General features: G+C 55.0%; 1 protein-coding gene across 2 annotated transcripts in view; it reads left to right on the top strand.

Moving 5' to 3' along the window:
• Window positions 1-17,838, top strand: part of Tp73 (tumor protein p73) — a 77,191-nt gene that overhangs the window by 13,254 nt on the left and 46,099 nt on the right. For both annotated transcript variants that reach the window (XM_074081532.1, XM_074081533.1), the window contains exons 2-3: window positions 14,635-14,725; window positions 15,131-15,251. In XM_074081532.1, coding sequence (XP_073937633.1) covers window positions 14,667-14,725; window positions 15,131-15,251 — 180 coding nt within the window. In that variant the 5' untranslated portion in view covers window positions 14,635-14,666. The remainder of the gene's footprint in view (window positions 1-14,634; window positions 14,726-15,130; window positions 15,252-17,838) is intronic.

Here is a 17,838-nt window from a genome sequence, read left to right as displayed (position 1 = left end):
TGGATGTTTCCACACCTGGGCTTAGCAAGACCTAGGGGCTTCACTTTTGCAGCCTCCAGGGTCACCTGGGCAGTGTCCACCTACCAGGTGGAGGATGCCACTCTGCCTAGACACATACCTGGCACTTCTCAGCTCAGGTCATTGTGGAGGGGGCCTGGCCATGGCGGGGGGTGGTCAGGGAGAGCAGCCCAGGTCCCAGTGTAGGTCCTGCTCACCTGTGAGATAAGAAGAGGGCTTATAGAGTCCACAGGGAGCTTTGGCCAGGAGCAGAGCGAAGGGCCTCACTTCTGCAGAAAGCCCAGCAGTCTTCACTAGATGCTGTGGGGCCAGAAAGGGAAGGTGAGTTCCCTGTCTGAAATTGAGCACTTCCTGTTACATAGAGCCCAGACCAGGGCATGGCTCAATAAGCAGACCCACTGGTCCCCATCTCTTCGGTACAATGCAGGAAGACCAAGAGAAACTTTCCTGTACAGAAGAAGGGCTGTGCTAGACATCATCTTAGGAATCAGATATGTGGACCCCAGGGCCATCTGCCATCTGCAAGACTCGGGTTAGGCAGACGCTGGTCTCTCCTTCCACTGTCACATCCTTTGCCTCCCACAGTCAATGACTGTCAACAAACCCTCGTAATTAGAAGGGCCTCCTGTTACTTCTTTCGTTTGGAGTAAGGCATGCTCCAGCTTGCTCCTGGGTCCTTAATTTTTGATCAGAGATAGCTCCTTGACTAATTATTTGGCAGTAATGAGGGAGGAGAGACCAGGTTGTGAAAGCGTCCCTGAGCGTTCACGATGAAACTGCAAATTAAAAAACGAGGCATGGGTGAACAGGACGCTAATTGGATTAATGTGAAAATGATGAATCCTGATCTAAATAACAAGGTAGACCATTGAAAGATTGAGGTCAATGCAATTTCATGAGCACTGCCTTGTCTTCGCTTGGTTGATGTGATTTTTGAAAGTACTAGAACCACAGAGAGGGTCTGCACTTGACAGTGAAATGACCACTTAGGCAAAATCCATTTGAACCAAGACAGCCTTGTGTGAAGGGTGCACAGAAATCACTGGTATTTTGTCTCGTCACTATCTAACCCTTAGGGTTTTTTTGGACTGGGATTTGAACAAAGAGTTTCATGCTTGAAAAACAGCTTGAGCCATACCTCTAGTCCATTTTGCTCTGGTTATTTTGAAGATGGGGTCTCAAGAAGTATTTGCCTGGACTGGCCTCAAATCATGATCCACCCAATCTCAGCCTCCCAAGTAGCTGGGATTATAGGTGAGAGCCACCATGCCTGATATTTATAAATGAGCATTATTTTAAGCCACTAACTTTGTCACCACAACCACAGGACACTGAGACCAGGCTCATATCAGCACAGTCCATTCTAGCTCTTGCCCTAGGGAATAAACTAGGTTTCTCTCCCCTTGGTTCACACGTACACCACCTAGATTTTATGGGGTCCTGGCCTGGGGCTGGACCAGCTTTTTAACCCATGTCTCGTATCAGAGAGGAGTGCAGAGATACATGTTGAATTCCTTGGTGAATGCCCCCACTCACAGCTGGTGGCTGATGTCACCTGTGTCACTTGCTCTTTAGATTGAGGAACAGTCTGGAACTGCTGACGTCAGAGAGGTGTGTCTTGTGTCTTCAGCAGGAATGGGGCTACTGACGCCACTTTTAAGGGTGACTGGCCACATGTGTCCGTGCCTCATGCTTGGCAAGGCAGCTGGTTTCTCCTGCTGCCCCTAGGGAATTCAGAAAAGCACCAGACATCCCACCAGTATCCCACAGAAGTGTGTGACACACCTCAGTCCCTGGGCCCTTGGGTCCCTGGGTCGAGGTGACTGCAAGGCACATGGGGGGCGCATTTGCTTGGTGATGGGGCATCCTCAGCAACCTCCTTCCCTCTCTGCATCTGGCTGTCAGAACCTGTTCTCCAGCAGAGCCTTTAGTACCTCCAGGGCATCTTCTTCGAAGGTTGACTGTACCAGGCCCAGGAGCAGGGCCACCAAGTGACATTTCCCAAACTCACATTTTGTGGGACTTTGTTAGTTTCCTATGGCTGCTGAAGCAGATGACTATGCAATTCCATAGCTTAAGGACGTAAATGTGCTCTCTTACCCTGTGGGTGTCTGATATGTGGAGTACTATCGCTGTGATGACCAGCTGGCAGAGACGGTTCCTTTGGGAGACACGGGGGGAGAATCTGCTCCCTGACTTTTTTCAGTACTAGAGGTTGTCCCATTCCTGGCTTGTGACCTCACCTTCATCTTCAAAACCAGCAGGTAGTATCTCTCTTGTCCCTCACCTCTGGCCCTCCTCTCGTGAGGACCCTCATGGTTCCATGGGCCCATCTGGATCACCAGATGTTCCCGTCTGGAGACCCTAACTTCTTTTTTTTTTTCTTTCATTTTTCTTTTATTATTCATATGTGCATACAAGGCTTGGTTCATTTCTCCCCCAACCCTAACTTCTTGTCACTTACAAAGTCCCTGGTGACCATGTCCTGACAGACCTGGACTGTGCTTCCCGAAGCCAGTGATGGGAGCAGGAAGGTGGGACAGTTGGTAATGACAGAGGTGAGTGCCCCCAAACTGGTGTAGGGGCACCTCTCAAAATCCTCTGACTAGTGGGTAAAAATGTAGTCTTGGAAATTCAGAATTCAGTGTTGTGGCTGCATGTTAGTTTAATTATCTGAGCTTGCTGTGAGGGTGTGCAGGGTAAAAATAGTATTTTCAGCAATTTCATGGTTTGACCTGACATGTAAAAAGCTGGATCTTTCTGTAATCCACCTCATATCATACTTCATAAGTATGTACAGTTATTATGTGTTGATCAATCAATCAATCAATCCAAACAATTTTGCTACTTCCAAAAAAAAATAAATTGCATATCCAAAAAATAGCTGGGCACTTATTTATCTGCTAGAAGCTTATCCTGGCATATAGCAGGTGAGATGATGATGGGGTGTGGAGAATTTGCTCTGAAGTGCTCCAGGAAAGGAAGAAAAGCTGCAGACAGACAGACAGACACTGAGGTATGCAGATATTCTTGGGTTCCTCATGCTGTCTTCTAGCTGTGTGGTGAGAGCCTGTCCCAAGTCGCTGTGAGGAGAGTGGAGGTGGGAGGCACAGAACAGCTCACTCACACCCAGTGGCAGGTCCCCAGCCCCAGGGCTCCCAGCCATGCTCCTCCCCCTAGCTGCCCTGTGGCTCCAAGCTGGCCACGCTGCCGCCCAGCTTCCGCGAATCCAATGTCATCACCTAGGCGACAGGGACGCTGCTGCCACTGCCCGCCTGCAAGCCCCAGGCCTCCCGGTCACCTCTGCCTGGCCCCACCGACCCTCACAGGGCCCAGGCTCAGCCAAGGTAGGCATGGGCTCTGCTGGCTTCCTCTCAGGCTCAAGTTCAAGGTTCCTCTTGCTGCTCCCAGGGCAGTGGCTCTTTGGGGCTGCCCTGGGGTACAGAGCTCCCTCCCCACTGCCTCCCATCTGGTGGCCCAGGATCAAGGAAGCAGGGGTGCCTGGTAGTCAGCTGGTGGCCAGGCTAATCTGGGGAGGCCCTGCCTGTGGTTCCCTTGATGGGACAAGCCACTGCCAAGTGGCACCTCAGAAAGCCATCTGCTCTGCATGGGATGCAGGCTTCCTCCCACAGCTCTGAACTGGGTGCAGACCAGGTGAGGGACAGATTGTTCTGGCACTCCCACCTCCACTCCTTGGAACCACCAGGAACTCTTTTCCTGCCAGGGGGCACCGAGTGTCAGGGGCATACCTGCTGGGGGCCACCATGGCCCAGCCGTAGGTGGTTAACCCAGAACCCAACAGCTTTCCCAGCTCCCTCTCCGTCATCTGGCCCCAGAGCCTCCCCTAGCACCACTCAGCCTGCCCTGGCCTCCCTAATTTCCAGGCTGGCCCAAGTGGGGACAGCAGGTGGAAGGTCCAGGAAGCCCTGCTCCCTCTGTCTGGGTCCACCTGAACTGCTGTGTTGTGGATAGGAGAACTGGATGCCCCAGGTCAGGGAATTGTCCAAGGTTCCACAACCTGATATGGGGGGGACTCTGCTGGGGGAGTGCTGTGAGGAGGAAGGGGAGGGGGATGCAGGCTTGTTGTGCTGTGCTTGTGTAAGTGTGTAAGTACACACATGTGCACACGTGGTTAGGTGTACACACGTTGCTGATGGTGAGAGGGTGGGTGGGGAAATTGATAGCTGCTCCCTGAGGTGTGGGAGGAATGTGTCAGGCCTTCAGTGTCTCATCTGCCCTGGCCTTGGCAACCTGTAGAGTAGAATATGGCTGGATGGGTGGGGCCTTGGGGTCTTTCTGACTTGCTCTGATACTTTGGGTACAGTTCACAACTGCTCTGAGAGTCTCCTCCCTAAAGCAGGGATGCTAAGGGGGCCAGCCAGAAGACACAGGAACGTGCTATGGCACAGCCTGTCCCATCTCCTTGGGTCCCACGCTCTGAACTCTCAACCAAAGGAAGCCCAAATGAGGGAGCACAGGAGCCCTTTAGACCTGGGCAGAAGTGGAGAGATCTAACCCTAAATGGCTGGTCTCCAGGGACCACTTCCTTCTCCCTTGACTTGCAGTGCCCCTCGCCGGCACCCATGTGTCCTCATTAGGTGCTGATGTGTTGATGTGTGCTAAGCACTCCCTTAGAGGCTGAGGCAGCACTGAGCAATGCAGACAGGGCCTGATTATCTGCATTATATGTGACTGCATGTCGGGGTCTACCCAGGCCCAGGTGCCATGAGACCAGGAGGACTGGGGGAGCTCTGTAACCATCCCTGGTCCCACTGGACCAAGTGAGCAGCACAAACCCCATCCTTACTGCAGAACTCGGCCTTGGGGCTGGTGGGGGTTCAGATGGGTTTGGCACCTGTCCAGGTTCCATGAGGTTAAGGGCCAACTAGAATTTGCTTTAGAGGGACCAGGAATAGGCAAGGCCCTTGGAGAAGGTGGGTGTGTGAAGACACCTGAAGGAGAATGGAGGCTAGGCAATGTAATTGAGGTGGGGATGGGGGGAATAAATCTCAGGCAGCAGATATCAGAGTCACCTTGTACCCAATAACAACCAGGATCAAGAATCTCAAGAAAGCTGGGCATAGATTAGTCATTTTAGGGACCAGGAGGCAAAAGCCACACATAGTCACTCACTCAGCCCTGAAGGCCTCTGAGTCCAGGGCTTGTTGATACCAATTAGAGGGGCCCAGGGGCAGTTCACACCATGATGGCTCCCTGTTTCCACCTGTGTCCCCATCACTGCTCTCACCTGTCCCCCCCAAGGCTAGCTTCACAGACCCCCAGGGGCCTCTGGGCTCACCAGGCCCAAGATGTGCCCACCAGGTGACCTTCCCCAACCAAATCCTACTGTTTCTCAAGAACTAAAATCCCCACCTTGCTCTCTGGCATCCACAGACACAAGCCCAGAGCCCTGCCTGGGGCCAGCAAGACCTCTATGTGGGGCTTCTGCCCTCTCCAGCCCCTCCCCACCATTCCTGCCTTTTACTGACCTGAGCACCCCCCACCAAGGCTATCCCTTGGTGAACCCCCACCCTACCAGTCCCTTTTGATTGAGTCCCTACTCCTTCTGCCAGTTTTTAAGTCCCACAAAATCATAACCTCACTTGGGCATTCTTGGGGTAACCTGGCCCATCTTTACCCTTCACACTGGGGGCAAAGACTGGGTGCTTGTCCGTCTCTAAGTCAAGGGAGCCTCTGAGAGGGCAGGGATGTCTGTGGGGCTGTCAGTGAGCTGGCCCTTCCTAGAACTAGACTGGCCCCAGCCTTGTCATTCCTGAGCCCTGTGGCCCTGGGCAGGGTGCTCCCTCCCTATGCTCCCAAGCACAGGTTACTTCCTGGTTACTTACAGCAGGAGTGACACGCAATGCTCTGGGCCAGGCTGACACTGTTGAGTGCCCAGCAGGCAAGAGGTCTTTATCAGAGCCAAGGAGGGCTGATCCGGGGCAGGGCTGCTCTGGGATGTTTCTGGAGGGAGGGACCAAGGTCACATCAGACCAGTAGATGACTCGGCAGGAAGGGACGATCCATGGGATGGGAACATGGGCATGATAATGAGGGGGTTGTGTGTGGGGTTCCTGGCAAGTCCAGATTAAACAGGTGTATGGAAGGGTGTGGCCACTCGGACCATGGGGCAGGAGAGTCACCAGCTGTGGGGACCCTTCAGGGCACAGTGTGTTCCCTGACAGGAATGTGGAGGTGACCAGAGATGGGTGTCAGAGTGGGAACATAACTGAAGGAGTGGGGAAGTGCTTGTCTGGAGAAAATTAGATCCCAGAGGATTGCACAGGCATATGGGAGGTTATTCTCCCACTGCAAGCCGCTGGGGCAGAAATGGGGCTGGGCAGGATTGAAGGGGGCATATGGAAAGGACCTAGCAGGCTGGTGGATGGGAGGGCTGTGTATGAATGAGGTGAGGTTACACTGGGCAACTCCCTCAAAGGTGGCTGTCAGCCCTCATCAGTGTCCTGCCCTGCTGAGGCCTTTCTTGGTCACCTGCACACACAGGTGTCCGCCTAAACATACTTTAACGACAAGCTTCTCTTCCTCTCTGCCCTTAGCCTGGTCCCCCCGCCCCCTAGTCCACACACAACCATGCTGGCCTGGCCTGAGCCAACTTCACCATCCACTTCTGCTCCAACTCCCCCGCCCCCAAACCAACCTTCTCCTTTAACAGGTGTGACTGGGCACTGACAGGAAGCTTGGCTCAGCTGCATAGGGGATGCATGGCAGGCACAGCTCCAAGCTGCCCTTGACTTGGGCTTGCCCAGTCATCATTCATCCTCCTTTCTTAGAGGAAGCTCATCCCATCAGGCCCCTCGTGCCTCTGACCTCCCACCCTCCAAACTCACTTGTCCCCTCTACTCCAGGCACTGTCATCCCGAGACACAGGGTTGGAGAGTCGAGACTTCCCTTCCATGGCACTTCTCCCTAGGACCCAACCTATGACACTGCCTTCTCAGGTATAAATGGTTTCACGTCCAACTGGCCAGTGTTTTCCATTACCCACCTCTACCAGCCCTGGGATCCCAACTCACCTGAAGATGCCTTGTTCCTAGAAAGGTCATGTGCTCCGCAACAAGGTGGCTTGAGGCCACTTTCAAACAGAGGGTAAGACCCAAGGTGCTGACTGCAACAGGGCAGCAGCCAGACAGATGAACTATCTGCCCTGCAGGCCCCTTTCCATGGGACCTGGTTATTCTCCCTCCTCCCCTTAGCCCCTGATACTAAGTAACCATTGAGTGATATGTGTATCACTCGATACTGTGTATTCAGCACCTGCCAGTACCCTGACCAGCACCTGCCAGTACCCTGACCAGCACCTGCCAGTGATCTTTTTCTAGGCATTGCCTTACTTCATCCCACACAGCATTCCTACGAGGCAGGTACCATAATTAGCCCATTTTCCAGACGAGGACACAGACACAGAATGGTTCTGTCACCTGTCCAAGGTCACACAGCCGGAGAGGGGCAGGAGTGGGCTCTGTGGACGGAGGGAGAAGGACCTGTCTCAGGTGCTAGGCAGTGTTGAGCTGCAGGATAGGAAATGGTAGGGTGGGTGCCATGTGTCCTAGCATGACCTCACCATGAGGGCAGGGAACCAGAAGGCCTGGGCAAGTCAGCAGAGGGCAGGGGAGGCCCTTGGAAGTCTGGATGTGGGTCTTGAAGTGCGGATGGATACAAAGGATGGGGCAGAGCTCTCTAGGCAGAGCACATGGTGGGGGTGCAGGTGGAAATGCAGATTGGGGTCCAACCCTCCTTTGTTCATCTCCAGGGAGACAATCCAGCGTAAAGTGCAGGGCTCAAGAGCCAGGCTTCCAGGTTTGACTTGGCCCTGACCAGCCCTGACCTGTCCTCAGGTAGGTGACCAGCCTATCTGTGCCTGTGCCTGTTTCCTGGCTGGTAAAATGAGTCACAGGAAACAGTCTTGTTCTAGCACATTGTGGGGTCGCCATCTATGGCATTAGTGACAGTGTAGTGTTTATTCAGTTTGGTCACATCTGAGCTCCTCTACCAGATAACTGGTCTATGATAACCCCTCCCATGGAGTGTTCCTTCCAGAAGTGCAGAAGCCATGGTGGCTGGAGGGTTACTACCCATCTCCCTGCCCCCTGCTATACTAAGCTAGGGTCAAGCAGAAGTGGCACTGACCGCGGTGTCCAGGTCATGGATGAGGGATGAGGGCCGGGGCTTCTCTGGTCTCTGTTCCCATCCCCCTTCTGATGGCCACGGCCCAGGCAGAGAGGGCAGCTTAACCGGGCGCTCCAGCTGTTTCATATTTCACATAGCGCACCCCGTCACGGAGTGGGGTGGCTAAATTTGTCTCCCATACCCAGTACTCCGCTGCCCTGAGCCAGGAGACGAGGGCAGAGGCAGCCACCTGGACATCATGGGGCCTCACTTATCTGGGGCAGCAGAACTAGCAGCCCAGACTGAAGGACCTGCTCCCCTCCGCCCAGTAAGCAGGAACAGGGGCTGCCTTGCGGCTTCTAGCTAGGACAGGAGGGACAGGCAAAGGTGGCTGCTGTCCTGACCCTGAGGAGGGAGGCACTCTTGGCCCTTGTCCCAGGAGGGACCCTGGCCCGATCCAGCCTACCAGGTGAGAGCAGCCCGTCTTCTACGGGTGGTTGGAGGGGGCTGGGCTCCCAGCACCAAGGCCTCGTGGATTGGGCTGCAACATTCCCTCCATATTCTGCTGTGCCCCTGTCCAAGAGCACCGCCATTTCCTGGGAGGGCTGCTGCCTGGCCTCGTCCCCTATGCCCACCACCTGCCCCTCTGCCTCAGGTGCCTCACATACGTTCAGCATTTTGATTTTAATCACTGAAATGAAAGGCCGGGCACTCGGTGGGAAGGGAGTCACCTGAACAACCATCCCTTAGCTAAGAAGCATATTAAAGATATGCTTCTGGGATGGCCCAGACCAGATGTAGTTCTTTGGGGCTTTTCCCTGCTGACTTGAACCCTGGCCACCCACCCCACCCTGAAAAAAACGGGAGCTTCAGATTGCTAGGCACCAGAGGAGGAAGATCAGGCCCTGTCTCTCCTGTCCTCCCCCTAAATATGGACAGCCCCGCCTCCAAGTTCTACCAAGGAGAGTGGGCACTAGGACCCCTGCAACCAGTGCCCTAACAGGTGAGAAGGAAAGCCCCCATGGATGGGATGTCTTTTCCAGCGGGGGCTTAGGGGTGGCTGTAGGGGAGGTCCTGGTTTGTGCGAGGTGGTTACTGAACCCTGTTTGTCCCTGGTCTGGGCAGGAGTCAGAGGGATAGGGAGCAAGGGCAGGAGGGCTTCCGTGTGGATCATATGACTGAATGGCAGTTGTATCCCCCCTCCTGTCAGGTGATGGGGGTTTGAAACTCAGAGTTGACAAAGGAGGCAGCTTCCCAGGGGGCCTTGCATGTCCTGATCTGGGATGGCAAGGAGGGATAGGAGGCCAGGGGACATGGGGCAGAGAATAGGGAAGGGATGCCTGGGGATAGGACAGGAGTCTGGTGAAGGGACATGAGAGATGCTGGCTGTTGCTGGGAGGCCATGGAGAACAAGGCTACATAGGATGGGCAGGGTGAGGCAACGGAAGAGCCAGAGACTCTGTCAGTGGTGAGTGAGGTCTTCAGCAGACCTGGTGCAGGTGGAGGTTCAGCCAGGACCCTGAGCCCCTTGGGCCTCCAGGTGATGGCTTTCTCATCCCTGAACTGGACCAGGGGACTCAGCAGGGCTGGTAGAGAGCCTGGAGGCCAGCAGAGCACTTGGAGGTAATGTGGAATGTTGAGGCTGAACTTTCTTACCTTGTTGTAAGAAGACTTCCCAGAATGCAACTGAGAGCTGCCACAGAGAGTTCAGTGAGTCAAACCGAGAAGGCAGTTGGGGGCTTGTTCCTCAGCCCAAAGAGCTTGGGGACTGCACCATCCTCTCATGGGGCTGCACCGTCCTTCCCTAGCCTTGTGTCTTGGGGTACTGTGCCCCTGAGTTACAGGTGCTTACTGGCATTCTTTAGGGTGCAGCAGGCTTAGCAGCCTGGAAGCAGAGGATCTGTTAGGGCTGAGGCCTGGGTTTGGCATGAAGAGTCTTCCATAGCTTGTACTGGTCCTGGTTCCCTGGTTCAGACGGTGACAGACCTGGAACAGGTCACCTGTCCAGCCCAGCAAGGTGAGGGGACTCTTGAGGGCTGTGGTATGTCAAAGGCACCCCACTTCCTGAGCCTGCAGCCACCTGTGAACCAGCCTGGCCTACAGAGCCACACAGAGCCCTTCTCAGTTCCTGCCCCTGATATGATGGACCCAGAGATCAGGGCACCGAAGGAAGTGTCAACACTTCTTAGGTGGTGTTTGTGGCCACAAACACTATCGCCACACCTTTCTCAAAGCCAGAAGTCTTCCTCCATGGGCTCTGGATGGCCATACTGTACCCTCCTGGTTACATCATAGGACACATTTTCTCTCTAGAAAATTCAATCTTCATCAAAAAATCCTATACTTCCAATGATGGATTTGTGTTTTACAACTTCCTTCTAACCTCCTACAAATGTTTTATCAGAAATTGGTCTCTTTCCCCATAAAATGTGATCTTTAAAATGGTCTATCCCATTTGCAAAATCACTTTTCGTTTTGTCTGAAGCCTTATTCCTTTTGTGAACACATCTCCATATCAAAAGGCAGGCCATTGGGGAAATAATCGGATTTAATCTAGAGGACGTTGTTTTACGGACTTTTTTTTTCACCTGTGTAATACTGAGTAGGGGAGCGTGCTGTCGCTCCAGGGGCTGGGGTCGTGGCTGGCAGAGCCACCATTGGTAGGGCACAGGCTTTACTGAAGCAAATCTGGCACAGGTGAGCCTTGGTCAGTGGAGTCCTCGTGGGGACCTGGGTCTATACCTGTCTCTTGGGAGTTTCCAGGGCAGGTGGGAATTAGACGTTTTGTGGCTTCTTAGCTCAAGTTCCTCAAATCTGGGTGAGGTTCTTGAATCCCCCTTTGCTGTCGAAGACCCTGAGTGTATTTTTCCCAGTGAAGGCTGGTGGTCATCTGCAGGTGGACAGAGGAGGACCCTACGTGGTGGGGGTGGGCCTTGGAGAGACTGAGATGCAGACTCCTGGGCCCTGACCCAGGCCCCACAGGGGGGCCTTCCTTCAGCTTGGCTCCCGGTTTGCCAGTGGTAGATATTCCTGGAGGTGGCAGCAGAGGCCTGTGCTGCAGGCTGTAGGGTGGTGGCTGGGACCTGGGACCAGGCAGGGAAGGGAAAGCAAACCTGCGTTCTGCAGCTGACTGAGTGAGGGATTTCACTGGCTACAGGGCGTGGAAACCCAGCCAAGTCAGACAAGGGTACTCAACAGGATTAGGTTCAGTAGGTAGGATGGGTGTGACCTACAACATGATGTAAACCAAAATGACACCAATGTGAAAACACAGCTCTGTCTCTCTCTGTCTTGCTGTCTCTCCATCTCTCCCCTATCTCTGTCTCTCTCTCCCTGTCTCTCCATCTCTCTCTTACCTCAGAGTCTGGGGGAGACTGTTCACAGGGTAGACAGATAAGGACCAAGGTGATGCTGGGTAGCAGTAGGAATTAGGAAAAAAATAGGGCAGGGTGACCAGGCTGAACACTAGGAATGGCTTCCCCTGGGACAGTGGTGGCCTCTGAGCTCAGATCTGGATATAGAGTGCGGACCTGGGCAAGAGAGCATGTCCCGGCCGAGCAGGGACAGCAGTACAGAGTACAAGGACTGGTGGGCAGTTGGTGCAAGCTCCCCACCAGCGTGGAGGAGCCAGTGGGGCCAAGGTAGGAGGTGTGGGCAGGGGCCTCACGGCCATGGTGAGGGGCTCAGGGTTTGATGTTAAGCAACAGGGGTTTTAATGGCAGACTTTGGTCTGCTCTCTCTTCCTAAATGTAACTATGGATTCAGGGAGTGCCTGGCCAGCTGAAGATGTGGGAAGTAGTACACACGGTGAGGATCTTGGGTTTGGGGATACAAACCTGTGGGACAGATCTGCAGGAGCTGCAGGTTCTATGACCTTCTGAGGCCCCCTCCCTTGCCTCCTCTTTGGTCTCAGGAAGCTTCTGTGCACTGGGTACCTGTTGTCTTCTGTGGAGGGTCAAGCCATCTCTGTCAGCTCCAGGATGGGGATGGGACCCCTGCCCTCCCTTTGCTTTCCAAGGGAAAGCTGGTGACCTGCAGGTTTGTCCCTGGATGGGAGGCCAGGGAGCTTGGGTTGAAGCAGGTGGGATGGGGCATGGAAGGTAGAGGTGCCATTGGACCCCAGAGTAGGACCACGTGGACCTCCATCCAATCTAGGGCCCTTGCTTCCTCTTTCCCAGCCCACTCCATGGGAGGCAACATGTGAGAAGAGCCAGGAGCAGAGGGCACTGGAGGTCCCTGGGGAGATTTCCAGTGCTAATTTTTATCCCCAAGTGTTGGATGCCAGTTGGTGGTAAGAGGACTTAGGCAGATGTGTCCCAGCCAGTGCGTTCAGAACCTGCCTGCAGTGTTCTTCCTCCTAGACACTGTCCTGGGTTCTAATTTTTTTTAATTAAAAAAAGTTTGCACTGAGGCAAAATTCACCTAATATACAATTAATGCTTCAAAGCTCACAATCCGACAACATCCTATCACCGTGCTTTGCAGCTGCCACCTCTGCCTAGTCCCAGGACATCTTCACCCCGCAGAAGAAACCTCTGGCACCATTAGCAGCCACTCCTGTCACCTCCTCCCCAGTCCTGCAACCACCCATCTGCCTCTGTCTCTGTGGATTTGCCTGTTCTGAACAAGTCGCAGCAATGGAATCCAAGCTCTGTGGCCTTTTGTCACTGGCCTCTTGCACTCAGCACTGTTTTCAAGGTTCATCCACATTGTGGCATAAATCAGGATATGTTCCTTTTCACAGTCCAGTCCAGTCATATCCCACGGTGTGGAGGGAGCCCTGCTCTCTGGCCTATTGGCCACAGTGAATACGGCACTGTGAGGGACCCTGGGCACTACCCTCCATGTACCCTGTGATATGGCCAAGTTGTTTAATCTCAGATTGGGATGGTCCATCTGCCACTTGGGCAGATCCAAGGGGCCCTGGGCAGGACTTCCCAGCCTTTTGCATCTGAGAGAATTGGCTCAGCTCATCCTGGCCCCTCCCAGAAGTCCCGTCTCCCTTCACAAGCCTGTGGGCCCAGTCTGCCTGCATGAGAAGTTCCCTGACTGATGGCTGCTCACATGGAGAGAGTAAGGGTGGGTTTTTGTCCTCCCTCCATGCTGGTTGGCTACTTTAACAAGTAGCCACTTGTTGAAACCCTCATGATCATGTCACCACATGGGGAGGTGGAGGCCGGGTTGGGGTTAAGTTAGTTTTGGACTCTGAGAAAGACCATTTGGTCACTTGTGTGCAAACTTACAGTTGCGTGATCTCAGCCATGTCACTTCACTTCTTTGAGCCTTGGCCTCCTCAATAATGAGTGAGTGAAGTGGTCACATGGTAGGCAGCCCTGAGTGTGAGGGATGGTTGGCCTGTGGCCAGTGCTCTCTAAGCTGCTTATCTTGTGCCATCCTTGCTAATTGGCCTCCCTTTGCCCAGGTCCCTTGCAGTGACCCTCCTTGCTCGTGCCACTGCTCTGGGGACCGGTGGCCTGGTACGTGTCAATCCCAGAAGCGTGCCATGGGCCTTTATGAGGGCCTGCCTGCCTAGGGACGGACAAAGTGACAGATTGCGGGCCATGCCTTCCCCCCTGCCAGTCATGGCAGGTCCAGGCCTGTCGGCTTGGCACAGCAGGGCATAGCCAGGCTGATTCCCAAGGGCCCAGGGAAGGTGCCCACCTCAGCCTGAGTAAGGGGCAGTAGATAGATGGGCTTGGGGTTCTCTGCCCCTCCCTCCCGCTGTGGGACACACACTCCCTCCTTCCACCCCTCCCCCACTGTGCCTGGCCTGGGCCCTTCTGCCTTCTCCTGGTGGCCTGTGGGTGTGGGGAGGTGGGCATGAGACTGTCAGAGAGCCAACAGAAGAAATAAAGCCAGAGGATCCAGGATGGGGGTCAGTGTCACACCCTGTTTGAGGAAGAGAACACCACATGGAGCCAGCTCCAGAGATGGGCAGGCTCAAAGCCTTCGCCTCTGGCTCTAAAGTGGGGAGATGCCTGAGTCCCACAGCAACCCAGGCTCAGTGATGCACACCAGACTGGGCTTCGGGCATGGGGCACCCCAAAATGCTCTTAGCAAGAGGGGCAGTGGGGTCTGAGTTGTGCTCAGGCCCTAGACATCATGGAGCCTCCAGTCTTGGTTTGACCCCCCCGCCCCGCCTCGCCCCCCCCCCCACATACCCAGGAACCTGGAAGACTAAATTTGCCTTCCCACAGGGCCCCACAGCAGCCCCACAGGGGTGCCATTGTCACCGCATTTCCTGTGTGGTAGCTCTGAGGAAGAGGAAGCTGAGCTACCACTGCCCAACTTGGCCTCAGTTTCCTGTGCTGGGGAATGGGCCAGAAGATGAGTGGTGGGGGGAGAGGCACATGGGATGCTGAGTGCAGGGTGGGGATGCTGACCAGTGGTCTCTGGCGCAGCTAGTCCCCATACACCTGCCTCCCTGCATGACAGAGAGGCAGAGGATGGGACTTGACCATGCTCACATGTCCTCTTTCCTCCCTCCAGAGTAAGTGGCCCTCAGTGGCCAGCGTGAGGAGATGGCCCAGTCCACCTCCCCAGATGAAGGAGCCACCTTCGAGCACCTCTGGAGTTCTTTGTGAGTATGGCAGCATTGGCCACCCATGCTGTTCTTGGGCTTGCCTCAGCCTCGTGGCAACTGGCTTGGGGCAGGAGTTGGTCAGGGCGCTGCTGCCTTGGGCCTTTTCTTGGGCACATTACAGGGTTTAGTGTCTGGGTTCTCTTCTTTGGGCAGCTCTCTAGTGGAATGGTGGGCAGGAGAGGTCCAGGGGATGGAGTCACATCTGGGCTCCCTGGCACTCACTCACTCTGAGAAGTACAGAGTTGGCAGAAAGGCTTTGAGGAGACAGGACCCAAGGACTCCTGGGGGCAGAAGATACAGGCCTCACTAGGAGCCATGGGCTAGCCTTGTGCCCTGGGCCCAAGAAGCCTGGGGGTGATGCCCAGCCTGAGTGTTGATGCCTATTTTCTTCTTGCTTGCCAGGGAGCCAGACAGCACCTACTTCGACCTTCCCCAGTCCAGCCGGGGGAGCACTGAGGTAGTAGGCAGCACCGAAGCCAGCCCGGATGTCTTCCACCTGCCGGGCATGAACACATCCGTCATGGTGAGTGGGGGATGTCCTCTGCAGAGAACTGTTTAAGGGGGCAGTGAATATGGCCTGGCATGTCTTGGGAGCCAGGTAGGGTCAGGAAGCAGGTCTTGGGTGGCATAGCCTGTTGGTGTATCAAGACAGTTCACATTACAATGTAGGAAATACCTCAGCTCATGTGTCTGTCAGTCCAGCTTATCAAGTGTGGCTGGATCAGGAGGTAGGAAGGCCTTCTAATATGGCCAGGTGGCTGGGTCTGTGGTAGGAAAGGCTTTCTCTCTCTCTCCCTCTCTTGCTCTCTCTCTCTCTCTCTCCCTCCCCCTCTCTTCCTCTGTCATTTTTTCCCAGGGCAGCTTTGTTCTTAGGTGGCCTCTCCTCTCACAGTGACAGCACCAAGCTCCTCCAGCATCCCCTCTCCCTTAGAGAGAGAACCCCTCTTTTCTCATAGCCCAGCAGGCCTGTTGTCTCTTGTTGGTGTAGTCGTTGCCTCTCTCTCTGAGCCATCTCTGTGCCTCTGATCAGTCCATGGGATGTGTCCCTGGGCCAGGTCAGGATGGAGAGGATTGGAGAGGATTGGGCAGGCTCCCCACAGAGGAAGACTTCAAGGAAGAATAAGACGCTATTTCCACAAGAAGGGAGCCAGAAGTAGCAGGCAGGGGCAGTAGCTTCACTTTCCATCTTTGGGCTCTCCCTTTCTCCTGGTGTGTGGGAGGAGACAAGAATCAGGTCTGCAGCCTGCATGCCTCAGACCCCCACCTGGGGCTCCTTTTGGCAAGAAGGCAGGCCATGGTTGCTGGTGGGAGTCTGTCCCTGCCTCTCTCTCTCTGGCCGCATTGTCAAGCTCTAGTGCTACAGGAGGTGGATTGCAGGTGGGTGGCACACACAAGAAGGAGGTACAAGGTCCCCTGGCCTTGAGGAAGCCCATGAGGCCTGCTGTCCTCAGCACCCTCCCCCACCAGACCACCAGGGTGCTGGGTTCCCACAATGCTGGAGGGCTGGGATGCCTCAGGTGGGGACTTGTCGGAGGTACTCTGCTGAGTGTGTGAGGGAGAGCAGAGCCCAAACTGAGCTGGCACATGTCGGAGGCAGAGGCCTGCGGCGCTGAGTGTACCAGGGCAGAGCTTTGCCTTCCTCACACCAGCACCTGACAGGGGCTTGTGCACAGGAGGGGGTGGTGCTGGGCACTTTAAAGGTCAGGAGGGTTTGAGGCCTGCCCTACTCCTTTGTAAAGCTCCCCATTCAGGAGTTGAAGCCCCTTACTCATCCCAACACATCCATGCAAGGCAGGCAGCTGCATGGCTGGGCCACTTTGGGCATCTGGTGAATAGGGGGCCATGGGGCTCCATCCATGAAACTGCAGAGTGCAGTAGGGATGGAGGTGCTGCATCCCCGGTTCTGTCTGTGGAGGGCACAGGGCTGGCACAGGGCCTGCTGGCCTGGGCGGGGCTACAAGGCTTCTCCCTGGGTAGTGGCAGCCCTGTGGGGAGGGATTGGCAGACCATACTCCCGTGGTACTCCTTCCTCTGAGGGGGGATCTGCCTTCCTGGCCCTAGCCTCCTGCCTCTGCTGCCCCTGCCAGCCCTGTGCAAACAGTGTGCCAGCCCTTAGCATCTGAGATTCCTTTTCCATGGAGGAGAAATCAGGATAGATGTTGGGAAACAGTGGACTTAGGATTTGAATGGGCAGTGTTGTCCTGGACCAGATCAAGACAGTGAAGCTCTGTTCTCTCCCTCTCCTTTTGGAACCTGCCCTGTGCTGCTGGTTGCTCCTGGGAGACCAGAGTCCTGACCCTTCCCTGTCTAAGTCCTCCTTCTGGACATTGTCTTCAGGGACAGGAGCTGGCTGCCAGGCTCCAGAGAGAGAGGACCCTGAGCAAAGTCTCCAAAGACATTTGTCTCAGGAGGTCTGGAAGCTACCTCCCCTCCCATCCCCAGACATTCAGCCCACCCCTGAGACCCCATAGACCTGCCCTACAGGGTTTTCTGGACTGGGGATGAGAAGGGCAGTTTTAGACCCTGGCAGATGGGCTGTGCTACCTGCCCCCAGCCCTGAGGATGCCTGGTGCTGAGTGTGTCGGCTAGGGTGCTTACAAGCCTTTACCTGCTGGGGCACGCTGCTCCCAGCAGGGATAACAGGGTGGGGCCCAGACCTCTGAAAACAAGGCACCCACTCTGTCAGGTAGTGACACGCCTCATAGTGAGGCCATGTATGAAATTCCTGGGTGCACAGCTCAGTTCCAGAGGTGGGGATTCCCTGGAACCAGGCCCAGCCTGGCCTCCCCGCCACAGGCCTCACCCCAATCCCATGCCTGGTCCCCTCGTGCAACCACTGGCCTGACAGCTTGCCGCACGCCAGCCCTCCTGGCAGCCCCAGGAACAGAGATGGAGTCTCAGAGACAAGCAATGACCACTGACCCACTCAGGCCATTTGGTTGCAGGGCATCAGAGTTCACAGGTTGGAGGATGGCCTTCCTGCCTTGGGGCCTGGGGCAGCAGTGGGCCCCAGACACTGTTTGGTGGAATAAGATGATCAAAGTTTGATTTCATGAATGACGTGGTTGATTAAAGCTTCTCAGGCTTGTGATGCTTAGACGGGGGAGGAT

This window comes from Castor canadensis, chromosome 7 (genome assembly GCF_047511655.1).
Source record: "Castor canadensis chromosome 7, mCasCan1.hap1v2, whole genome shotgun sequence".
Taxonomy (NCBI): domain Eukaryota; kingdom Metazoa; phylum Chordata; class Mammalia; order Rodentia; family Castoridae; genus Castor; species Castor canadensis.
The sequence above is the reverse complement of the archived record's forward strand: the minus strand, read 5'-3'. Positions and strand labels throughout refer to the sequence as shown.